Source organism: Rattus rattus, chromosome 18, assembly GCF_011064425.1.
Source record: "Rattus rattus isolate New Zealand chromosome 18, Rrattus_CSIRO_v1, whole genome shotgun sequence".
Lineage (NCBI taxonomy): Eukaryota > Metazoa > Chordata > Mammalia > Rodentia > Muridae > Rattus > Rattus rattus.
Window position 1 is genome coordinate 6,675,724 of NC_046171.1, and position 24,852 is coordinate 6,700,575.

The 24,852-nt window shown below is 57.1% G+C and overlaps 2 protein-coding genes across 2 annotated transcripts in view; one reads left to right on the top strand and one right to left on the bottom strand.

The window, feature by feature from the left end:
* LOC116887354 (ubiquinol-cytochrome-c reductase complex assembly factor 2) lies at window positions 1-11,838 on the top strand. The gene is made up of 4 exons (XM_032888948.1): window positions 1-173; window positions 8,576-8,650; window positions 9,300-9,369; window positions 11,663-11,838. The coding sequence occupies exons 1-4, from the start codon at window positions 36-38 to the stop codon at window positions 11,788-11,790; spliced, it is 411 nt and encodes a 136-aa protein (XP_032744839.1). The 5' UTR covers window positions 1-35; the 3' UTR covers window positions 11,791-11,838.
* A 1,104-nt stretch (window positions 11,839-12,942) lies between these two features.
* The window catches only part of Itpr3 (inositol 1,4,5-trisphosphate receptor type 3), a 64,740-nt gene continuing 52,830 nt past the window's right edge, over window positions 12,943-24,852 (bottom strand). The window contains 26 exon segments of the mRNA XM_032888344.1: window positions 12,943-13,051; window positions 13,348-13,509; window positions 14,363-14,523; window positions 14,957-15,122; window positions 15,522-15,649; window positions 15,733-15,837; window positions 16,271-16,463; window positions 16,836-17,000; window positions 17,375-17,547; window positions 17,867-17,992; window positions 18,081-18,273; window positions 18,356-18,466; window positions 18,869-18,955; window positions 19,041-19,142; window positions 19,236-19,249; window positions 19,252-19,330; window positions 19,690-19,800; window positions 19,919-20,119; window positions 20,280-20,461; window positions 20,553-20,727; window positions 22,338-22,507; window positions 22,673-22,763; window positions 22,849-22,957; window positions 23,075-23,223; window positions 23,382-23,572; window positions 23,865-23,985. Coding sequence (XP_032744235.1) covers window positions 12,983-13,051; window positions 13,348-13,509; window positions 14,363-14,523; window positions 14,957-15,122; window positions 15,522-15,649; window positions 15,733-15,837; window positions 16,271-16,463; window positions 16,836-17,000; window positions 17,375-17,547; window positions 17,867-17,992; window positions 18,081-18,273; window positions 18,356-18,466; window positions 18,869-18,955; window positions 19,041-19,142; window positions 19,236-19,249; window positions 19,252-19,330; window positions 19,690-19,800; window positions 19,919-20,119; window positions 20,280-20,461; window positions 20,553-20,727; window positions 22,338-22,507; window positions 22,673-22,763; window positions 22,849-22,957; window positions 23,075-23,223; window positions 23,382-23,572; window positions 23,865-23,985 — 3,534 coding nt within the window. The 3' untranslated portion in view covers window positions 12,943-12,982.

Consider the following 24,852-nt stretch of genomic DNA (forward strand, 5'->3'; position numbering starts at 1 on the left):
CTCCTCCCCCAGGGGCGGGGCAAGCGGGGCCCAAGATGGCCGCTCTCCGCTACCGGCGTTTCCTTAAGCTCTGTGAGGAATGGCCAGTGGACGAGACCAAACGGGGCCGGGACTTGGGCGCTTACCTGCGGCAGCGGGTAGCACAGGCCTTTCGGGAGGGAGAGAACACCCAGGTGACCGGAGGGAAGGAGGTTGGGGACGTCGGAACGAGGGGAGGCAAGGGTGGGGGTTCTGCGCATGCGTCGGCCTCCCTGACAGGCTGCACGTGTGCGAGGTACCCATCTTCCAGCTAGCTGCGACGTGCGACGCCTTCTGCTCAGTTTTCTTCCTTGTCTGCACCGTGTAGTGCCCAGTGAAGCGCCCCTGAGGTCCAGTTGCCATTAAGCAATCCAGTTGTAAGGCAGGGTTGTTTCTTTCATGACATCCGTTCATGTGTTTGTGAGCCCAGCCTGTCCCCAGAAACCTCCAGCCAAGCCTCACTACCCTCTGTCACTGTGAAACTGTTTGGGTCTTCCACACAGGTCCCTTGTGTGAGTAGCAGGCCTTCTCCCTCCACTCTGGTTTAGGCTAACCCTTCTCAAGCACGGCCGTGTGCGGAGGGAGAATTCTGTTAGATTTCCAGGGAAACAGCAGTGAGTTAGATGGGGTCCTGCCCCTTGTGGCTTTGAATTCTCATTCGGTACACGAGGAACAGACAGACGCAGAAGACAGTCCTAGTGAGTATCTGATCATGGTAAATGTAGCGTTAGTCGGGTTCCTGAGGCTTGCCTGAGGAAGTTACACACAGGTAGCACTCAAGGCGGGAAGACAGTGAGTGAACACTGCATTTCCGGAAGGGCGGCCAAGCACCGCAGAGCAAACCAGACTGGCACATTACAGAAAAGAAAGCAAGCCTACGGTTAGGGAGTGGCATGCCCACAGCTAAGAGTTGAAGCTGAAGGAAGGCAGGAGGGTTTGTTTGTTTGTTTAACCTACAAATGTTTGTGCAGTGCCCACTGAGGCCAAAAGAGGGCGCTGGATCCCCTAGAACTGAAGTTAGAAGTGGTTGTGAGCCACCGTGTGGCCACTAAGAATCGAACTTAGGTCCTGTGCCCTGCGTTAGGAGTCAGATCTTACCAGGAAGCCAGTGAGAAGCCACCGGGGACGTTTAGTCAGGAGACTGATGTGCCCTAATTTCCAAAGGCGCTGCGGCCAATGGAAACAAGCCGCAGAGAAGCCTGCGGTGGTAGTGCTGGAAGAGAGAGATGCTGCGGGTGGCGGTGGTGGTGGCACAGGAGGCAGAAGTAACAGATAGCAGCCTGTAATGTGGGGGTCACATTAGCAGCATGGAGGTCCTGGAGTGGGGTGAAGGAGAGGAACTGAGGACAGCTCCTAGATTTTTTCCCCCTTTTCCTTTTTTGGCTTGAGCAGCTGGGTGCCATTTACTCAGACGGGAAAGACTAGAGGAGGAGCAGGTGGGGTGTGGGAAGTGCATTGCACGGTTGACGTTAGAGGCTTTAAACTGGAGACGCCAAGCAGACCCACTTCCAAGTGGGATGTCAAGCAGGCAGGGGTTATTTGAGCACGGAGGTCAGAGGTGAGGGGTCAGATGCTCAGTACACTTAGGCGGCCGGATAGATGACCCATGAGATGGACCATGACCGCCAAAGCAGAAACACTGCAGGTATTGTAGCTCGTTCCAACCAGCTAAACCAGCCCACCTCATGACTAGGCCGCCGATTGTGACATGGGTGGTGGGTCTGGCCCAGGGTCCTCACCGACCTGTATTATACGGATCAGGGGCGCCTGTGAATAGAGATGAAGCCCCCATCCCGCCTCATGCACCATATCTGATGTAGTTCTTGGTACACAAAAGTATCCCATCTGAGCCAACATCCAGGAGAGCAAGGGGTGAGTTGTGGTTTCTGAGGCTAGTGGTCTCCAGATGCAGCGGAAGTTGCTGGTGGAGTGGTGAGGCGAGAGGGCAGACTGTGTCCTGTCGCTTCACGCACTCCTTGGTTCGAGGCCTCTGTGTATGTGCAGCTCCAGGCACTGCTGACACAGGCAGTCTGGTCCTCCGTCCCCAGTAACTTAGAGTTGGGCAGCCGGAGCCTAGAGGCTGGAGGAAGAGAGATTGGGATCACCTACTTAATTGCTGGGGTAAGACAGACAGCGGGGAGGGGAGAGCTTTCTCCTTGGGAGCTGTCACCCTTTGTCACCACCTAGGGACTCGGCTTCTGATCAGCTGAGGCCCACACAGACTTAGTCATAGCAGCAAAATGCAAGTCGGCTTCACCAGAGGTTCCGCCGCTGCTGATGGATGTGTTCTGGGTGGAGTGAGCCAGGGCGTCCTGGTGGCCGTGGGCACGTTACTCAGAACCTCTGTCGTAGCTCATCCTGATGTCACCTGAAATTGAGCCTGCTTGGGCTTAGTAAATCTTGGTGATAATTTTTGGAGGGAGCAGTGCTGGGCTGGGCTGGAGAGCAGTGTGTGAGTCACTCCCTCCTCCACCCCCAGATCACTTAGGAAAGACCTTGAGAAGGGAAGGCGGCTCTGAGAGACGCTTCATTAAACCCACAGTAGAAGGTGGGATTAGACCTGGGGGCAGGGGAGGGTGGTGGCTGTGACCACCCCCAACCCCTACCTCTCCACCACTTGTCCAGAAAGTGGAATTAGAGGGGGCGGAGGTTGCTGTGCTGAGCAGCCTTGCTAAGACCCGCGTCCTCCTGGCCTCTCGGCTTGCAGTACAAGGAAGGTGCACAGAGCACTTGGCACATCTCGTCTTTGAGCCTTTGGGCCACCAGGTGAAGAAGCCATCACCCTCCTGATTTTTACAGATATTGAAATCAAATCAGAAAAGTAAAACCATTGACTCAGGTTCCTTGACAGTAAGAGACAAGTGGACAGCCCAGCCTCTGTGCCCTGGTCCAAGCAGGTCTCAGCACGTTCCCTGTTACCAGTCCTCTTGAGAGACCTCCTGTTACTTTCTTCTGTAAGCATCAGGTCCTTCCTCCCTCGCTTCACTGATCAGGCCTTTTGGATCACAGCAGTTGGGGGAAGGAATTAAACGCTTGAGGCCTGCTTCCTTTTCTGTGCCCCACTCACCACCTCCCAGTGCAGCAGGAAGAAAGGGGGTCCTCAGTGGGACACCAGTGCAGGAAGGCCAATTAATAATTCAGACTACAGACCTGAGCACAGAGCCCTCTGCCTCCCTATGAGCCAGGGGTTGCCCTTGGGGGATCTCGGCCCACCCTAACCCCACCGGGAGGTGGGTGGCCGTGGGGAGCTGTGGGTAGCCGGAGGGAACACAGGGAACACCTCTGCCACCTTGTGCCTGGCGGTTGCTTTTGAAGTTCATGGCTGTGGGTCTGGTCTACTCTGAATACCGCTTTCTTAGAGTTCTCATTCCCTGCTGCTCCTCGAGCTTCACAAAAGAATCTCGGTGTGGGGGGAGGGCCAACAGCTGTGCTTATTGACTCAACTGCAGGCAAAGAGCCTGCTAATGAGCTGTCAGGTGCCGGGTGGCTGGCTGGAAGCTCTGCTCGGCCAGCCTAGGCAGCTCAGGCCACTGGGGAAGGATCTGGAGATGCTGCCACCTGGGGGTTGCTGCCTGTCCCGCCCTCGAAGGCTGCGGCCTTTGTGTCTTGCAGAGGGTTAGATGATGGTCCAAAGAGGAAGATACCAAGCCTCGCTGGGTTTCTAGCAAGGAACAGTGCTGGGCATCTCCTCAGAGAGGGTCCAAGGCATGGGGGTAGTCATCCAGGTAGCCTCAGTGTGAATCAGACTTTGGAGACATGGTCTAAGGACAACGCGTAGTCTTTGTATGTTGCAGACACTACAGTGGTGGGTTGTGAGGGAAGCGGTGTCTAGGACGGGCTGAGTACACTGTCATTTTTACCCTCGATCAGGGTGTTTGGAGTAGGGAACTGTGCGTGCATGCATAAAAGTGCAGCAGCTCCTCTCAGAGGTAAATGGCTATATCCAGTAGTGGTCCCCACTTTGCCAACTCTGGACCTTCAGGGCCTGCCAGCTCTTGGTGTCCAGGTGTCCTGGCCTCCCAGCCTCAGTACCCTGCCCTCTCAGGCCCTTGGTGTCCAGGTACCCTGGCTTCCCAGCCTCAGTACCCTGCCCTCTCAGGCCCTTGGTGTCCAGGTACCCTGGCCCCAGCCTCAGTACCCTGCCCTCTCAGGCCCTTGCTCTGCCTTCAGAACCTAAGTCTTTCTAATCTTTGAGACCCAGTGGCTCTGGACCGCTGAACTCCACACACCAGAAACCTGACCTGCTGGTCCGTTTTTCCTGCGCCCTCTCTCCACCCGTCCATTCTGTGTTGGTCAAGCTCAGACAGTTAGGGACTGACTGCTCTGCCCTGTGTGCCTCCCCACCCTCACGCCCACGCCTGTCCTGCTGAGTTCTGCAGTGCTGCCATGCTCAGCCCCACACAGTTGAGGGCAGGTTGGTTTTCAGTGCCCTCGTTTCTTGTCCCCTCCTTGACTGCTGGCTACTCCTTTGTGTCCCTCACGGTCTGGTTCTCTAGCAGTGCACCCTCCATGGTAGGTGCTCAGGAAATAGACACCCAATTTCATTGACAGGGATATGCTCCAGTCAGCATGGTTCCTGTCAGAAGTTCATTACTGAGTCATGGAACCTTCTCGGAGAGCCTCCTGGACCAGATCAGCCCCACCCTCATTAGCAGAGCAGTCTGCGCCACCTCCCCAGTGTGCTATGCTTCCCTTGTGTCACTGGAGTGGGGCCGCTGTACGAATTGCTGTCACCACCCAAAATTCAATTTTGAAAATCGAAGTCTGTGCCTGCGGCGCTGGTGTAGATTTGTATGTATAAAAGTTTAATATGGTAAGGAGGGCGGCTGAGCAGGGGACGACAGAGGAACGAGACGAGCTGTGAAGGGCGCCCCTCGCGGAGCCTCCATCTCACAGCGTTTCACAGGGAACAGCGTGGAATTTCCCATACTGCCCATGTGCGGCTCTTTGTCCCAAAATGCTTTTAATCTCATTAGGTGCAAATGCAAGTCCAGGTAATTCAAAGTTTGCATGTAGGAGTCTTTGCTGACACCCATAGATTTCATGAGAGACGCTGGGTGTCCCGGGTTCCAGAGTATTTGTGCCGGTGTGTGAAGGAGGGTAAGGTGTAGGTAGGGACAGGACAGGACAGGGCAGGGGTCCCCCGGAGCAGCTACGATGCACACAAGACTGAGTTTTAACTGCTGAGCTGGAGTTGGACACCATGTAGATCCTCAGATGGCTTTGTTGCTTGCTGTCTCTCCTTAGGCAGTAAGAATTTGCTAGAAATTGGCTTGTTGCAAACACCGACTTAGTAGGAAATTAGATGGCAGGTAATTTTGCATTGTGTTATCTAGATCCCAAGGCTGGCCTTGAACTCATCACACTCCTACCCTGAGTTCCGAGATGATCGGCCTGTGCCACCATCCCTGCCTACGAAGCTCTGTGAACACTGAGGAGGCTGAGGTTCCCAGGGTCCGTGAGGTTCTGCTCTCGAGTCTTACGGTTGCGAGGGTGGCCCTCTCCTCTGTGCTCACCCTGTGGGGCAGCCCCTGGCAGGGTTTGGGGGTGGGTGCTGGGGCTCAGGTCTGATTGCTGTACAGGCACCCTGCTGCGCACTAGGTCGCAGCCTAATAGTGGGAGGGGTAGGTGCAGATGAACAGCCATGAGAACAGCCTTTGGCAGAGGCCACCCCCCGCCTGACCATGCTTAGTGGCTGCCCGGAGGTGTCCAGGTCAGGTCCAGTTCTCACTGGCTTGCCCCTAACCCAGTAACACTCCTACCTGAGTGGCACTGGCCCTTCCTGGCTGTGTTCCCTGGGCCATGCCCCAGCAGTGTCTGCCGGGATGTTTCTCCAGTCTTCCCTGGTCCCCCTGCACAGGCCACAGCACACTGCATACCCTGTGTGCTCTGTCTGTATTAAAATGTAAGCTCCAGCACTGGGCTAATCATCACAGCACACGCTGGCCAGGGGCAGCCATGTCACCTCCTTCGACTTTCACATTGCCCTCAGAGGTAGGAGCATATTATCACTCTTTTTTTTTTTTTTCTTTTTTCAGAGCTGGGGACCGAACCCAGGGCCTTGCGCTTGCTAGGCAAGTGCTCTACCCCTGAGCTAAATCCCCAACCCGCATATTATCACTCTTTTTTTTTTTTTTTTTTTTTTTTTTTTTTTTCCGGAGCTGGGGACCGAACCCAGGGCCTTGCGCTTCCTAGGTAAGCGCTCTACCACTGAGCTAAATCCCCAGCCCCGCATATTATCACTCTTAAAGTGGAGTTCACCACAGTGGGTGGTGCTCTGTCCTGTGAGGGTTTTCTCAGACAGTGGCCAGGATTGGAATGTGGGCACAGATTATTAGACAATGGCATTATGTCAGTGTTAGTTGCCCTGAATGGTCACACGAGAGAACACTCAGAATCTCAGCAAACACATGCCTGAGTTGGGGCGGTGAAAGGGCCTTAGAAATAATCAGCCATTCATAAGAGTGATGCAGTCGTGCCAGCCGTAAGTGAGTGGGCAGAGGTCCGTGAGTTACCCAACATGTCGTAGCTGGTGCCAGGATCCCTCCCCGGCAGCTGTCCCACTGTCCCTGCAGCCACAGTGTGAGGCCCTGCTCACATCAAGGCAGATGGATGCCTTGTGCAGGCTGTGGGGTTTGTAAGCCGACAGTCGGCCCAGGTATTGAGAGCACAGCAGAAAAGATGCCCTTCTCTGGTGGTGGTAGACATTGTGTGACTGCTGTGTGAGGCAGCTGCATATGCACATGGGGCTGTGTGTGCATGCGCGTTTGAACGTGCACATGCAGAGGACAGCTTCTGCTGTACTAAAATACCTTCCGCCCTTTTGTCCCCCCCTCCCTCCCTTTCTTTAAAGACAGGCTCTCTCTGCCCGGTAGGCTCTAGGTAGGCTAGGCAGACCAGCCACTGAGCTCCAAGGATCCACCTATCCCCTGTGCCCAGCACTGCAGTTAGGAGTGGGAGCCCCTGAGTCCTGACCTCCGAGTAGAGATGCTGCATTCTGTGTCCAAGGGTGAGAACTTGGGGTTCGTGTGCTCTGCCTCAGTGCTCTTTTTACTCACTCTTGCTCAAGCAGCAGCATGCTGGCAGGCATGTTAGCACACCCCTAACCCCAGCACTCAGAAGACGGGCGGGAGGACCTCTGTAACTTGAGCACCAGCCTGGTCTACACAGTGAGTTCCAGGGCAGCCAGGACTGCAGAGACCCTGACTGCACCCCACACACCAAAGGAAGCAGCATCAGCGGTGTGCCGAGCACTCCCTCCTTGGAGAACATGGCTGCTGCCTCTGTCCTGCTGGCCCTTGTCAGGGAGATGCCAGCCCCACACACGTCTTCCTCAGTTTTAATGTCTTAGTTATGTAGCTCACTCTGGTGTCAGCCCACGCCTCTCCTCTGGTGGCCTCCTGGACAGCCCTTGCCAACCTTGAGCAGGGGACACATCTGCAGAAAGGAAAGCAGGGTTGGGGCTGTCACTGAGAGCGGGACCTCATTTGACACACAGGCAGAAGAGGGCTGCCTCGCTGAAATGCTTAACTCCTGGTTTATTTATACGCTCACTCTTAAGAAAGGATTTAAGTCAGGGGAAAAAAGCCATCGTGTGAATTCTGGGAAAGCTATCAACAAGAGTTTTGTTCTGGGAGCCTTCAGAACTGGCAGAGAAATGTAATGAGGTGCATAGACCAACAGCAAGGACAGAGAAGAGGAAGGGTTAAAGAGTAAAGGCTTGGAGGACAGAAAACCTGTCTTTCCAGGAGGCCTGCCTCCTTCCTGGGGACAGGCACATCCCCCCCCCCCCCCCCCCCTGCCTCCCGGCTCCCTCGGGTTGCTGTGGGCTCTCCTGGTCTCCATCCTGCTTGGTTCACCTGTTTACAACATGGTCTCCTTTCCTCTCCAAGCTGTCTCCTTTATAGGCCTACTGCGGCTCTCCATGTAGCCCAGGCTGACCTCACACTCCGCCCTGCCCAAGTCCTGGAATTGCCCGTGTACCCTGACCCTTTTGGCTCCCCCTTGCAGTCTTAGCAGCCCCTTGCTTAGCAGAGCTGGAGGTGCTGGAGGTTTCCTTGGTCCGTTTGTTGTTGGGTCTTCACAAGAGTATTCCGTCCTCGGAACACTGATCTTGGCTCACAAAGCTGCTCCTTTTTTTAAGGCTTTCTCATGCCCCTGGGCCCCAGGTGCTCTCCCGCTCCATAGCAGCACCCACCATCCCCTCCTCATTACAGGGTCCCTTGCCCTGGAAGGGCCTCCCTTCCCTGCCCACACTGCCCCAGTCTTTCTTTACTACCCACACCGGGTGTGGTGTTCCCAAGGTGCAAAGAGCTGCTCAACACTCTTGTTTGTTGAGGGCTCAGGGATCCTGCAGGTTGGGGCGGGCGAGGTGGGGCTTTTCATCCACGGAGGTGACTTTTCTTTCGAGAGCTACAGGGAGGTTTGCTTCCTGCGTGCTGGGACACCAGTGCCCTCCTCTGTGAATTTATTGTACACATAGCCCTCCTCGAGGTATGGGTGCAGTGCGGGGGCCCAGCTCCTCCGCTCACTTCCCCGGGGGCACGCTGTCTTTCAGGTTGCAGAACCCGAGGCCTGTGATCAGATGTACGAGAGCTTAGCACGACTGCATTCAAACTACTACAAGCACAAGGTGAGTGGGCACAGGCCTTTGTGTCCCACCCGAGGGGAGGACCAGTCAGAACGGGGACCTGATTATACAGCGTTTGTAAAGATCGTGTTTGCGACTTTGAGATGTAACCACTGCTTTCAGCTAAGTCAACAATGGCGCCCGTGCCCGGCAGAGGCCTTAAAGTCCTCTGAATAAAAGCCATGCTTCTGTGTGTGCCAGCCCATGCTCCGTTCATATTCCTCACTCGGTGATGGAACAGATGTCACACGCTGATAAAGATGGAGAGCCAGGACCATGCTGTGACAGCGAGGCCCACTCCTCAGCCTTAACGTGCTGACTGTCAAGTTCCACGTAGTGTGGTTCTCCCAGACTTGAAAAATATGTCAGGAGCGCCACAAATAGACACGGCCAAGTGGAAGAACTGGGTGCCGAAGGGATTCCTTCCAAATACCAGCCACTGGGGTGGGCTCCACCTGGGAGCTGCTTAGCTGGAGGAGTCCTGGGCCTGCTCAATCTCCACGGGGTGGCCCCTGTGCTCCTGGCCTCCAGGTGGCGCTGTTCCCACCATTGTCGGGTCTGGGGCCTCACTCCGCACCTGGTAAACTGCAGGCGGCCAGAGGGAGAGCTAAGTGTGCAGAGCTAAGTGTCCCTTCTCTCCTGCCCCTTGCAGTACCCTCGCCCCAGAGACACCAGCTTCAGTGGCCTGTCCGTGGAAGAGTACAAGCTGATCTTGTCCACAGGTATGAAGGCATGACTGCCCTCCCTGGTTGGCTTTAACCAGCCAGGTCAGGCTCGCTGACAGGTTTGCGTGATGGGAAGCCTTGAGTAGCAGAGGAAATCCTGAAGCTACAGGGCTCGTGTGCTTGAGCCACAGAACATGGAAGAGGTCAAAGGCATTACTCATCTTAGTAAAATCATCTTTAGTGCTTTTAATTCAAGGCTGGTGGCTGGGAACATATTAGCCAAATTGGAAGTCATTGGATTCAGTTTGGAAGGAAAATAATTTTATTTTTATGGTCCTAAGGGGGCTTTGTAAACAATGAGGCTTTTAATTAAAACAAAAAGCCATTCAGTGAGCGAGTATGGGGATATCCGTCTGAGTTATCTGCCCCAGGAGATGTGGTCTGCAGGTTTGATATGCGTCCAACGAGGTCTGTTTGGGAGTCATGGCTGGAGCCCAGCTCGTGGGAAGGAAGCCCCTGCCAGCCAACCCTCCTCACTTCCCCGTTTCCATTGTCGCTGGAAGAGTCCGAGCAGGCGGGTGGGTCCTGGGAAAGTGCTGTTCTTATTGCCAGGGACATTGTCTATAAAAATAGGCTAACCTTTTCTGGGAGGGAGGGCCCTGAACGTTGGCTGTCTGGTAGTCTAGAAATTTCTCCTTCCTCTTGGCTGGGGAGATTCGGCCTTCTAGAGTCTTGCCCTTGTGGGCAGATGGGAACCTGGCAACGTCATCTGCTGTGTCTGTCAGTGCTGGCTCTTGGGAGGGCAGGTCTTTGGCTGTGTGGCCAGGCATCTGAGGTGTTCGTCTCTCTGACGTAGAATTTATCCCACACCCGAGCGTGCATCAGCAGCAGTGATGGCGCGTGTGTGAGGATCTGAGAGTGGACTCAGCGGACTGTGCTTCCCACCATCTTGTCCGTGCCCCTTCTACCAGACCTCAGGAAGCCTCTCGGCAGGCAGCAGGGGAGTGTGGAGACCCCCACAATGTGTGCACAGCAGGCCTTGTGTTTTGTCGCACTTGTGTGGAGCCATTTCCACCCAAGTAAGGCTTCCACACCGCACAGGAGCAGCAGGGCCTGCAGTGAGGCCCCTGCCTATGGCCTTAGTGTGTAGGAGAGCAGCCACCCCAGGGTCACCCTTGGCACCTTGTGTGGGAATCTGGGCTTGGGAAAGTCCCAGGGTGGGAGGCACTACTGTGGCTGCCACACGGTGAATTCCAGGCTGGTGTGGAGCCACTGCCCAAACCAGTAATTGCAGCTAGCGTTTGTGTTACAAGCGAAACGGTATGGGAGCGTGTGAACGGTATAATATGTGAACGGTATGGTAGTGTCTGAGCTTACACCTAGGGGTTACGGAATGAGAGATCGGCTAGGAGACAGACGTCCCTGTGCTCCATGGACATGCAGCCATGGTTGTCACAGTTGTCGGTAGGGCCATGCTGGCCTTATCAGCACAGGGAAAGGCTGACCGTGTCATTGCATGTATGCAAGGGGGCTGGGGGAGGGGTCAAGACAGGGGTTCTCTGTTTAGTCTTGGCCATCTTGGAACTCACTCTGTAGACCAGGCAGGTCTTGAACTCAGAGTTCGACCCGCCTCTGCCCCATGAGTGTTGCAATTAAAGGTGCGGGCCACCACCACCTGGCTCCTGTGTGTCTGTGTGTGTGTGTGTGTCTGTGTTCTTAAATTGGTTCTCTGCACACATGACGAACACAGACACCTGCCACCATTGTGAAGGTGGCAGCACGGGAAATTTGTGGTCTACTGGTTTTACAGTTGAACTTAAGGTTGCAAGGGTTCAGGGATTTGCTTGGGGTTGGGTGGGGGTGGGATGTCGTGTCCACCTCCTTCCCCCTAGCCTACAGGGGCCCACACTGCTGACAGCTCCTTATAGCTTCCATAGCCAGGACCTTGCCTCCCTCTACCTGGTTCCTGCAGCTGATATAGACATTAGTAGGCCAAGCTTGGAAAGAGAGTTGGGCCATTCTTGGTGCGGGGTTGGGGGTTGGGCAGGAAGCACACCTCGGAGGTGCTGAGAGGGCACAGTCAGGTCGGGAAGGAGGTCGGCCATTTCCTTGCTATAGTGTGGCATGGGGCAGGAATGCACATCCGTGGTGCTGAAGGAGGTGGGCAGTAACCCTCAGCCTTGTGCCCTCACCACCAGCCCTGTCTCCTATCGGCAGAGAGATCCGCTTTTCACAGTAGACCACTGCCCGGGACACACAGAGCAAAGCGTGTCCTTCAGGGGACAGCCCATGAGCCATCCTCATGGGCAAGTGTAGGAAGACATCTGTCTGTTCTGTCTTTCCTGTGCAGACACTTTGGAGGAGTTTCAAGAGATGAATAAGAGTGTGTGGAGGAAACTGCAGGAGAAGTTTGCGCCCACAAGGCCCGAGGAGAAGCACAGAGCCTGGACTCGGGTGCTGTCCCGCCCACGGACCTGACCGCGCAGTCTTCTGATGCCTGTCAATAAACTGCCCAGTTTCCCCACCCTCCTGGTTTGGAACTCGCTCATCTGCGCCACCAGGGAGGCCCTGGCTACCCCAGGCCATTTCAGCCCGAGCATGGGTGCTACAATGCAGGGCGTCCCCTCCCAGCCTGAGGTCTATCTGCAGCCCTAGGGAGGAGTCTCAGTCCCCCTGCGGCATTGGAGCAGCAGTTACAGTGCGAACAGCAACAGGGAGCAGGAGGCTGCGGCATGGCCGTCCTGCGTGGCCCTCCCACTCAGGAGACAGCATGCATCAGAAACGCATGCCCAAGTGTCTGACCGGAGTGTGGCAGGGGCACTGGGAGGTTACACGGCCACCTTAGCTGCTTAGAACCTCGCTTCCATTAGGTGCTCAACTCCTACTCAGGTGTCCTGCAAGTGGGCAAAGGGGTCGAGCCCAGCAAGGCACCAGAGCCCTGGCAGGTGTTGGGGTGCAGTAGGTAGCATTTAGCATCCTGAGCTTGAGGAGGCCAGGCCAGCAGGGTGTTGGCCTAGGAGGCAGAAGCATGACCCCACTGATGGACTTGGAGTCTATTAATTTATTTAAGGCAATTAACACATTAGTCTCCAGGACACAGGACATGTAAAACATTACACCAAAAAGAGAGAAGCCACTGTCACACAGCCCAGGCCTGTCGCTGGGCTTGTGAGGCTTGCCTACAAAGCCTAGAGAAAGTCCTGGGAGCAAGGTCCACCCTGAGTCATGAGGCTACTGGGACGGGGCCACACTGTCCCCAGCAGGCACAGGAGGGTGGGATGGCACCCAGGAATAAGTTAAATATCAAAGCCCCAGGAAGCTAACAGCAGGCTACCACCTTCCTGAGCCAGGGTGGCAGGCAGGCGGGCAGGCAGGGGACAGCCACAATGTAGTGCTTGGAGGTGAGAGGCAGCCCACTTGTAACCACCTGCCAGGGCCACTGAGGAATGCCAGTCACTGCTTCGAAGGACAGCAGTCTGGAGGACCTAGCATCCCCTAAGGCACTAAGGTAAACCGAGTCTCTTCAAGGGTACTTACTAAGCAGGACCGTGCTCTGCTCTGGCACTCCCGCTGGCCAGAGCCTGGCTTGGGGAGGGAGGGTGGCAGCAGAGCTGAAGGTGGGGCAGGCACCAGCGGGCCTCCCGTGGGGGCCTCCGAGGCTCCGCTCCGCTCAGCGGCTCATGCAGTTCTGCACGTCCACGAAGCCCAGACGTTGCCTCCGCTTCCGCTGCTCCGTCATCTGAGTTAAAAGAGTTGTCAGTCGGGTGGCCTGGCTTTCTTTTCCACAGCACCGTGAAAGTCTGCATCCTCCCCAAAGGGCCCAGCCACTCCTCGGCCCTGATGGCAGATGGTCAGCCCCAACCCCCAGGTTGTCTCACGATAGCGATAGCGAGTCAAACTCTTGATCAGTGCTGTGGTCGGGAAACCACGAGCTGCCGTAGAAAGGACCGTGGGCAAGCAAGTCTCAACCTGAAGCAGGGTCCCCATGACTTCGATGGCTCCTACCCCACATGGCACCGATGCCTGGGAGCACACCTGTTCCTTGAGCTCATTGAGCTGGGCGGTGAGGTGCGAGACCAGCTTCATGGTGGAGCCGAGCTTCTCCTGCAGGATGCGGATCTCGTTCTGCTCCCCCTCGCCCTCGCCGCTCACCAGGGACATGGCGCGCATCCGTGGGAACCAGTCCAGGTTCTTGTTCTGGAACAGAGTGTCGGGGTGAGGAAGGACGAGGTGTGGTTCGGGGAGAGCCATGCCCTTTACTAGACGGCCATCAGGAATGTGTGTGTCATAGGAAAATCTGAACTGCCCTCAGTGAGGTGGCCCTATCCTCCATCGAGCCATCTGCTCACGCCCTGCCACAGCCACGGAGCATGGAGGCCAAGACCCAGACACACTCCCTCCTCTCCGCTGCTGCGGGCGAACATGCCCAACGCTCAGGGAACATCAGAGTCACACAGACAGCAGCCCTGGAGGGTGAGCATCTGACTCGTGCCAGAGGAGGGAAGCTATGTCTCCCGGGATACAGGAGAGGGGCGTGAGCCAAGCAGTTTTCTGGTACCCTGCCACAGCTATGAATTCTGAGGCCGCACTGCAGCCATGGCTGGAAATTAGAAGGATTGCATCTAATTCCTCTAAGCCTGGTATTTTTAAGCTTTTCCAGGCTTCCTCTCTGACTGGGATGAAGCTGACTTTAGGAAGCTGTTCTCCTTTGCTGTGCCTTCCAAAAGAGGCCCTGTGAGGAATCTACATCCCTCAGCGGGGTCTCCCCACTCCACTGCCCCTCACCCCCACCTGCTGCTGGGCCTTGGGGTGGGGGTCCTTGGTACACCAGGCTTCTCCAGGACTGACAGATTCACTGCAAGTTTGCTCTCTCCTCAGAGGAGAAGCATGGATCCATGGGTAGTGACTAGCCAGGCTCTGCACAGCCAAGGACTGGCCCCAGCTGCTCCCTCCTCACTCCTTGGCTGGCCCCGCAGTCAACCCTCAGGCCAAGGCTGGCAGATGTTGTCTCCTCCTAGGTGTGAAAGGCTGGTCAGGCGTACACTCTCACCTTGATCATCTGAGCCACGTAGCTCTCGGGGCCCGTGTAGTCTGTCTTGTTCTTGACACGGACCAGCACGATGAAGTACAGGTAGTTCCACATGTTGTGCTCCAGTTTGATGTGCTCCTCAAAGGACACTGTCTTGTTGTCAAACTTGTCCCTCTCCAGACCTGGGGGCAGAAGGAGGGCCACCATGGGGACTGCTTCTCATAGCTCCCCTGGGCGATTTGGGTCGCTATTCAAAAGCTCCCACTGCTTCGTGGTACCTGGCTACAGCCCTCCTGCAGAGCACTAGGGACTCTGGGAACATCAGGAATGCCTGAGCCCAGTGGTGACAGGACTAGCTGGGTCAATGCATGTCCTGCAGGTGGGCCACTGGTGAGGACATGACTAGGTTCAGAAGGAGCAAAATGGGCCAAAAACAGTCTGAGGCCACAGTGGCCTCAGGTTCCTCTCCTGGAGGCCCCAGGGCACGAAGCAGTGACTGCCCAGGTCCTGCTGATCCCAGCATAGGTCAGGTCAGCAAGGGTAAGACTGGGTGCTACGGCTTAGAAGCCTCAGGCCGCGCAGTCGGAAACAGCCGATCGAGGAAGTGAGCCTCACCACAGATGAAGCACGTGGTCTTGAGGATTTCCTCTTTCTTCTGCTTCTCGCTGCGCAGGTCGGCGAAGGTGTCGATGATCACCCCAAAGATGAGGTTCAGCACGATGATGATGACAATGAAGAAGAACAGGAGGTCGTACACTACCCTGGCTGGGAAGAGCGACTCCTGCAGAGCAAGGGGACACACAAAGGCAGAGTCACTGCGAGCCCCGACCGAGAGCGAACGTGGGAACCCACAGACAACCGTGACCCCACTGTCAATGCCATGAGCTAACACTGGGAAACGGCTGACCAGGAGGAAGCCCTTACAAGTCCTACAAAACAGGGCAGCCTGCAGCCCTGTGTCCAAGTCCTGAGGCTCCACCCTGCCCTCCCCTCTGGGCTGAGGAAGCCACTGACTGCTGATGGCTCACACCTTCCCAAGCCTCAGAGCCAAGCCTGGTTGCTGTGGTGACCCCGTAGCATCTACAGTGTGCTGGGGGGCAGGAAGCTGACGGCTCTGGACAGTGCCCCAGAAACCGGCTGGATACAGGGGCATCCACCCAATGGGTGGGATGGTGCATACGTCTTTGGAGGGCTTGCGGAGGATGTCGCCCACGCCGCCACCGTTCCTCAGTCCGTGGTTCATGACGGTGACAATACACATAAGCAGAGTATCACAGGCCCGCTCTGTGCTGTCCAGCTCCTCGTCCTCTGTGGGCGGTCAGTACGTTGGGACCTGGCGCTGCCCGTCTTGCCCCGCCCACCCCACCCTGCAGACGCCAGAGTCCTCTTACCTTCTAGGATCTCAGGCACTGAGACCTCAGAGACACAATCCATCTTGTCCCCACTACATGTGCCCATAAATGTGGCAGCTCCGTGTGGCATCCCCAGGGTGCTGGCTGGAGATGACAGCAACAAGGTCACAAGGAGGTCCAAATGTCTGTCTGTCTGACCATAGCGTCTCTCTAGTCTGTCCTGAGAGGCCTCTCCTGGCCCTGCTGGCTCACACAGAGACCACCACACAGTAGGAGGGTCTCTCCTGGGCCCGGCCCCCAGCAGCCCCTGCAGACACCCAGCTCTGTATGAATGACAGATCTACATGGGTTCCGCTCAAGCCAGAGGCTGTCAAGGCTCTGCCTACCCTTCTGACTGCAGTGAGCTAACATTCATGTGTGGGGTGCAGGTTGGTATAGGCTAGACCTCCCAAAATCCAACAGGAGGAAGGCAGGGAGCCCGGAGGAACAAGCATGCCCTGTCTGGTGCTGCCACCAGCCACCTATGCATGTGCATTGTCACCCCACACGCCCACCCCAGACAGGAAGTCCCCGAGACCTCTGGAGTGGTTCCCAGGCAGCCGGTCCACCTCCAGGATGAAGTCATCCTTGAGGAAGAGGAAGCCCACGATGGAGAAGAGGTAGACAAGGATGAGGGCCAGCAGGGCAGTTAGCAGGATGGAGCGGCCGTTGCGGGTCACACTCTTGATGACATTAAACAGCGTCTCCTCTCGGTAGATGAGGTCAAAGAGCTGCAAGGACAGCACCTCCATGAGCCAGGCCCCAATGGCTACCACAGGCTCTGCCAACGGGGCCAGCACTCAGGCTGCAATGGGGCAAACAGGGAGGCTTCTAGGAGAATCTGGTTCTGAGACTGGGGGTGGGAGGGTGGGGGGAAGGGGGGTATCCCAGGAGAGCGGACATCAGCCACTCCCAGCAAAGCATTTGTCATACTAGCTCCTGTCACCCTGTGCTTCAAGGACATGGCAGATAAGAAACCCGCTCGCAGTTACACACGAGTGTTTGGGTTGCCTGGTCTGGCTGATCCCTCCTCTGTACCGAGAGCTGGAGGCTCTCGGGAGACTAGGGCTGGAAGCCCCCGTCACAGCGCACTGTAGGCTCACCAGGATACTGTAGAAGAGCTCATGAGCAAAGAGGCCCAGGACACTCGTCAGGATGTAGCCCACGTGATACAGGAACTCCATGTCCATGACCATTGCTTTATAGCCACGGATGAAGGTGCCGCGGTTGCCCACGAAGCTCACCACGAACACGATCTTGTTGGTCAGCTGGGTAGAAAGGGCAGAGTGTGGAGGTCAGCACCCCAACTTCCATCCTGACCCTCCAGCCTGCCAATCCACCCCAGGGACACGAGTGGTACTGCTGTCACTCATCCTGAGAGGCAGAGAAGCTCCAGGAGTCTCAGGTGAAGCAGGCTGGGGCAGAAAAGCCCCCCGCCTTACGGCCCCTGATTAGGGAAAAGACTTCTTCCCCATCTCTCGGGGCAGCACCCTGCCCTTGAGGCAGCCCCTGTCTGAGTCCTGGCTGCCTCAGTTGTGGAGGAGCACAGAACACCAGGCTCACCCTCTGACTACCAGGAGCTGGGACCAAGAGTGGGAGGGATCAGGTGAGCGCCATGGCCACAGGGCCCCGCGGCACTCACATTGAGAGCACCCAGGATGTTGAGCGTGGGCCCAATGCCCAGGTAGTAGATGGACCGAAGGACCAGCGCCACAATGAGGGGACGGACGCTGTAGTGCTTGGTGAACAGCGCGGCGATGGAGAAGCAGATGAGGATCCAGAAGAGGAGCGAGATGAGTGGGGAGCCCAGCACGCCTGGGGGCAGTGGGGAGCCATGAGTGGGGAGACCAGCACGCCTGGGGACAGGCGTGAGCAGGAGACTCAAACCCGAATGGGCCCAGTGTGAGTTCCAGAGCCTCCCCCACCCCATCTCCCTTTCCCAGGGTCCTTAAGGACCTGATCATACCTGCTGTACCCTGTCATGCCTACACATACATACACACACACACACACACACACACACACACACACACACACACACAGAGGCTATCTCCCATGAGGCCAGAAAGTGTGTCTGTCGCTTGACCCCCACAGGGCAGTGTAGGAGTGTGTCAGGGAGGGTGGGCAGCCTCACCCGTGGACGCGCCCTCCACGTAGGGGTAGAAGAAGGCAATGATGATGTTGATGAACACTGCCAGGTTGAAGGAGATGCTACCCCACAGCGTCATGCGGCGGGAGAACCAGTAGATGAGCGGCATGCCTAAGGACACAGCGTGGCGTGTGGGTCCCCACGACCCCTCTGCCCGGGGGAGCCCCAGGAAGGGGAGGAGGCACCCGCTGGTCCTCACTGCGAAGCCGGCGCTGCCACTCCATCTCGTTGTGCAGGAAGGAGGACTGGTCGAAGAAGTCGCTCACTTTGCTGCCCTGCTCGTCCTGCTCCGTGGTGGTGAAGAGTCGGTGCTTGGTCTCCTCTGTCAGGAACTGGCAGATGGCAGGCACCGGGAACACGATCTGCTCCATGCTTCGGTCTTGCCGCACAATCTGATTGGCCCAGCAACACTTGGTCACATCGGGGCAGAGGCCCTCACCACCTCCCAGGCACACCGAGTGCCTTCCACCTCACCTCAATCTGCGAGGTGTGGTTCTCATAGTAGGCCAGCGGGTCTTCCTCCTCCTCCTGGGCAGGGGCTGAGGACTTGAGCATCTGAGATAGTTGCTTGTTGTTGAGGCTGAGCTGGGGGTGGGGCGCCACAGGGGGTCAGTCCCACAGGGGGCGGGGCCACCTGGTCAGCCTCGCCCCCCAGCCAGAGCCAGCCTAAGCCCACCCTTCCCAGTCCTGCCCAGGGGCCTGCTAGAATATTCCAGACCTGCCCCAGATCCAAGGAGGTCTTGCTTTCATTTCTCTGTCAGGGTTACACCACCGTACCCCAGTCCTGCTGCAAACCCACCCCAGACCCTAGCTTGTCTCTCAGGTCCCAGCTCACTGGGTTCCAGGCTGGCCTCACAGGATAGCAGCTTTCGGTCACCAGTCTGCTCCTTGCTCATTTGATTCCCACAGAGCCCCAGTGCCTGCCCTCGGGCCACAGTTCTTCTCCCCCACCCCCACCCCCGCCCAACTCCACCCCCAAACTCTCACCATGGAAGAGATGCCCTCGGCCTCCTCCTCCTGGATGCGCTTCACCGGCTTCAGCAGGTGCTGTAGCTGCTTGTTGTGCCTGGAAAGCTGCAGAAGACAGGACAGGAGAACGATGGGCACTGCCTCGGGGGGCGTGGCCACAGAGGGGCAGGGCCTCGGGCAGACTCGGTACCTGCAGTGCCAGGATGTAGATGTTGTGGCCCACTTCACGTGGGCTCACTTCGGAATTTTCCCGCTCCTCCTCCTGCAGGTAGGCCTTCTTGATCACGTCCACCTAGGGGGCGGCGGGGAGAGCATTTGCTGTTACACCCTGACCACCACCTCCACACTCTGTCCCTCCCGCTGCCAGTCCGCCGTCCTCCCTCACCAGCTCCTGAGGCCAAGGCTGATGAGGATGCGCCCCGCATTCTCGCTGTCATGTCGACTCTCCATCAGAGCCAGGAGCAGCTTGGAGGCATTGTCCTGGGTGGAGGGGGTGCGGGAAGCAAGCCAGGTGTGAGGGCTCCCACTGTGACCAGTGTGTTACGCCCCCTACAGGTCAGCCTCACCCCTCCTGAGTAAACACGCTCAAGCTCCAGGCCCCACACCCCACTTGCCAACACACAGAGGAAGTGGGGGAGGGGGGCAAGGAGAGCATGATGTCTTCACGCCCGTACTCCTGTGTAGCCAGTGCAAACAGCGCACCTCACCAAATGCACGCACAGAAGGGGCACCACCGCATACAGCACAACATGGCGCCCCACACGCCAAATACCTTTGTCACTCGCACTTGAACACACACCTCACAGGCACAGCCCGCACGCCCACCGCCGGAGCCCCACCTTGAGCTGAAGCACCAGGTCCATGCGGTACTTGCAGAGCGGGCTGATGTCATTGAGGATCAGCGCCGTGATGATGTCAATGCCGTTGGACTCGTGAGTCACGATGCAGGTCTGACGGGAGACGGTGGGAGATGCGAGCGCCAGACCTGTCAGTCATGGTGACCCCGCAGCCCCACCCCCACCCGCTCAGCCCCTTCACAAAGCCCACGGCCACGCTGAGGCAGCCCACCTGGTTCTCATGGCACGGGCCCTGGCAGTACTCTGTGAGGGTCTCCAAGGTCTGGATGACCAGGCCCACATTGTCCTCGTTGATGTAGAGCCCCAGCAGCCCCAGGCCCCCTGTGGTGCTGCCACACATGATGTCCAGGAACTGCAGGGTCTCACACACCAGGTTGTAGTTGGTTTTGTTGTTCTGACAGCGCAGGAAGTTCTGCGGAGCACAGGCGGGGTGGGTGTGGCACACGCAGCACGGTCACACCCGCGAGGCGGAAGACACCAGTCCCAGCAAGCCGTGCCCAGTAGCAGTCCCGTGCCCAGTAGCAGTCCCGGATGCAGTGGGGAGGATAGGCAGGAACCGGCAAGGCACTCACCTGCAGGTCCCGGTTGTGGTTCTCACACAGCAGCTGCAGGAAGCGCAGGATGGGCCGCATGATGAGCACGGAGGTCCCCATCTCGTTGTTCTGCGCACGCTCGCTCACGTCGTGCCCCCGGTGCAAGCCAGGGCCCAGCGAATATCGGGAGGAGCTGGGCATGGAGAAGGAGGACACGCGACCTGTGGGGCAGGCCTTGATAAGACTGGGGCTATGGGAAGCCTCTCCCCACCCATGATAGACCCCACACCCCATGTCTGCCCGGAGCTCCACCTTTGGTGGTAGGGTCTGCTGGCTCACGGTCCTCACGAGGCTGGCTGCCCAGGTCACTCATGTTGACGGCAACTGTGGACTTGGTCTCCTGCTGGGCACGCTTCATGCGGTCATGCAGCACTTTGAAGAAGCGCTCTGACTTCTTGTCACTTGTCATCAGGTTGTAGAAAGACTTCTGGAGAAGGGCAAGGGAGCCGGAGAGCCGTGTCAGCCCTGAGTCTGGCCCCAGGGTGTGGTAAGCAGGCATCAAACTGGCCCTACAGAGGAAGTCTAGGAGACACGCTTGCTCTGAGACAGGCTAAGGATGGGCTTCAGGGCCCAGCAGTTGATGGGGAAGGCCAGCCTGTCAGGACTACAATGTTGGGGGGCCATGCTGCATCTGCCCAGGCCCTGCTGGCCACCAGCTCCAGGAGCTGCTCCACACTGCAGCCAAAGGGATCCCCCTTGGAAACTTAAATCCCGTCTCCCCACTGCAGGAATGCTTCAGTGGCTCCACCTCCCTCAGCACCAGGAAGCCACCTGAGAGCCCGCTGCGCTGCTAAGACCCCAGGCACTCCCACCCTGGCCCCTTCATGGCTGCCCTGCACACTACACTCTCCCCACAGCTCCAGCATCACCCTAGTCTACATCCCTGTCACCTAGGCTTGCCCGTTGCATGTTTGCCACTCCGTCCCTACAGGGATGAAGCCTAGGGCATTGGGAAGGCCAGGGGAGCCTCACAACGCCCACCAGTTAAATGGGGCTTCTTTCTCTCCTTAGTTATTTTTGTTTTGCTGTTGTTTTTGTTTGTTTTGAGACAGTCTTTGTAGCTCTGGCTGCCCTGTAACTCACTATGTAAAGCCAGGCTGGCCTCCAACTCAGAGAGATCCACCAGCCTCTGGCTCTTATACCACCCCTCGTCTCTCTTTTTACTAAGACAAGGCTGAGGGACAGTGCCCAGGCCAGCCTTGAAACTGCTCTGTAGTCCAGGTAAGCCTTCAACCTGGGAGCCCCCCTGCCCAACTCAGCACCTTGAGTGACAGAGCCGGCAAAGCCAAGCCATGAGGCCGGCCTGTTGCTCCTTTTAACTTATGTGCCCTGCATTCCTCATCTCCTGTCTTGGATCCTGATTTCCAAAGTGTGCCGACACTGCCCACGAAACACAGGTATCAAGAGATCACAGATCATGTCTCCTTTTTCAGAGCCGAATGCTTGCTGCTTACATCAGCGACATGGTTGGGTGTCGAGTGCTGGTTGGGAAACGTGAATGGAGGGGTGAGTGAGTGAATGAGTGAATGAATGAAAGTGGAAACAGAATGAGTGAATGAGTAAATAAATGAACAATGAATGAGTGAATGAGTAAATAGAATTAATGAGTGAATGAATGAACAATGAACAAGTGAATGAATGAATAGAATTAATGAGTGAATGAATGAGTGGGTGAATGAATGAATGAAAGAGAAAACAGAATGAGTGGGTGAATGAGTGAATAAATGAACAGTGAATGAGTGAATGAATGAGTGAATGAATGAATGAGTGAACAGAATGAATGAGTGAATGAATGAATGCGGGCTAGAAAAGTTGGGGCTTTGGAATAATGGAGGAGAGAAAGCAAGGAAGATCACACTCTAAAATGACAGACTAGTAGACCTAGGGGAGCAGGACCGAGGATGCAGGGCAGGCACAGGGCCACGGACACGGGCATAGGTACAGAATGTGCAATCACTGTGGGCCGCTCCCGGCACCACAGCTCCTCCCGAGCAGGCAGCTCCCTCAGAGCTGGAGCTTCTGCCCTGATCCCCACACCTGGATCTCAGTGTTGCCCCCGTCCAGCAGGCGGATGGCCAGGCCGATGCTCTCCTGGAAGATCTTCTCGTTCTTGGTGCTGGTGATGAGATCACACACCAACTTGGTGGCCCCCTCCTTGTCCAGCCGGCACTGGGTGGCTGCGATGGCGGACCAGTCCTGATCCACGCCTTGGGGAGAAGCTCTTGTGAGAGACAGTGGTTTGAAGCAAGAGCCGGCCATGCGGGGCGGGGTGAGACGGGGTGGGGCGGGGCAGGGAAGGATGGGGCGGGGCGGGGAGGGGCAGGGAGGGCGGGGTGGGGCAGGGCAGGGCAGGGCGCGGCCCTGGCACTGACCAGAGCCTGTGGGGTCAGTGAGCTCGCCCCGGGGACCGGACTTCCGGTTCTGGAGGTAATTCTGCAGCAGCATCTTCCTTAGCTGGTTGCCCTGGAAAAGGTGAGATGCGGGCTTTTGGTGGCCAAGGTCCTGCCTACTGAGCCCTTGCCCAGTCCGGTGATGCTGTGACACTCACCCGGTCCCCATACTTGCTCTTCTTCTGCAGCATCTGCTGCAGCGTCCGCAGCACCTTCACGCACAGCTTCTCCTCCGACTCCATGAGACCCTTGGTGTGACGGATGAGCCTGTGGCAGAAGCACACAGACTTAGGGGGCCGCCTGCCTTGATGCAGCCTCGGCCCCTCCCATCTCTGGCCCTGGGTGCCCTGCCCAGAACCAGGTCACCACAGCTTCCCAGCTCACTTGGACAGGAAGCCGCCACTCTCGCAGCGCTGGTAGGCCTCACTGCCCTCTAGAAAGAGCAGCTCAGGCCAGTGCAGCATGTCCACCAGCACTGAGAGCTCGGCCTGCACCAGAGGCTTCAGCCGCTCTTCTAGGGCCGTGATGATGTCCTGGAAGGGAGGGGCAAGGTTACCACCTGGCCCGAGGTGACTAGGGTGTGACCGTATCCTACCCGCTATGAGGGGCAGCAACTCTCCCCCGATCCCCAACCCAGCCCAGCCACCGCCTTGGAGCGGGCCTTTCCCGGAGGCTGGGCGGCCATGCCTACCTGTAACTTCTCAATGATGTTCTTGTAGTCCCACTGGTTGGCGGTGGGGATGACCCGAGGGAAGGTCCTCGTGGCCGTCTTGTAGTTGGCAGCGCTGCGTTGGGCCGCGGCTGAGCAGCTGCCCCCACTGCTGAGCAGAGCGCTCATGTGGGCATCCAGATCCATCGGCAGCAAGATGGCTCTACTCTTGGCTGCAAGAGAGGGCAGCGCTGGAGGGCAGGCAGGTACGGAGCAGGGAAGAGGCAGGCAGACCAATGGGGACGGGGTTGAGCGCTGCCCGAGGCCCTGTTGGGCACACAGGGAACCCAGCACCCCCTCCTGCCCGATCACGTGCAGTCAGCAAAAGGAAATGTAACTACTTGCTGGACAGACACCAGGATGGACAGACAACCCAGAGAGACACTTGGACTCCGGATAAGGCAGTAGTTACGGGACTGGTGCTCCCTGCTGGTGGCACTGGGTGAGTCCAGCAGGGTTACTCACCCACCATGGCGAGGGTGCGGACACAGGCCTCTACCGAGCCCTTGTGCTGCTGCTGCAACCAAGGACACTCGAGCAGCCGCGTGGTGGACTGCAGCAGCTGGACCACAATTGTCTGATGCGTCTGCGGGAGACACAGAACCCCAGAGGGAGCTCAGCCGCCCCAGCCAGGCAGCACCAGCCCAGGACCCTCACTACCACAGTTCCCCTTTGGTCCGGATAGAAAGTCACTAATTTTAGCCATGAACAAACTCCTCTGACTGTACACAGCTCTAGCCTGGGCTCACAGCCACGCCGATCACCGTTTCCTTCCTTCAGAGTGATATGAGGGAGGGTTACACTGGCTCAGAGGCTAAGAGCGCTTGCTGCTCCTGTGAGGATCCAATGCAGGTCCTAGCACCCATGTGTGACTCATGCACACTTTTAACTCCAGCCGCAGGAGACCCAACACCCTCCCCTTGCCTCCTCAGGCACCCACGTGCCTGCTGAACATGGCGGCACACCCCCGTCGTCCCTGCTCTCAGGAAGCAGAGGCAAGCAGACCTCGGTGAGCTCCAGGCCCATGGCCAGCCAGAGCTACATAGTGAGACCCAGGCCCAAAGATCAACATCATAAAGTACAATTTAAAACCAATCAACAGATGAGAGGAGGGCCGGAGAGGTGGCTCAGTGGTTAGAGCACCGACTGCTCTTCCAGAGGTCCTGAGTTCAAATCCCAGCAACCACATGGTGGCTCACGACCCTCTGTAATGGGATCCGATGCCCTCTTCTGCTATGTGTCTGAAGACAGCTGAGTGTACTCACATACAAAAAGAAATAATTTTTTTTTTTTTCAAAAAGAGAGGAAAGGCAGACTCCAGGCCAGTCAGACAGCCTAACATGTGTGTCTCACAAGCCGGACAACCTCGATTCAAACGCAAGGAACAGTAGGCAAAGGACCTGACTCTACAACATTGCGTCCTGACCCCTACCTGCTCACCCCCTATCTGTCC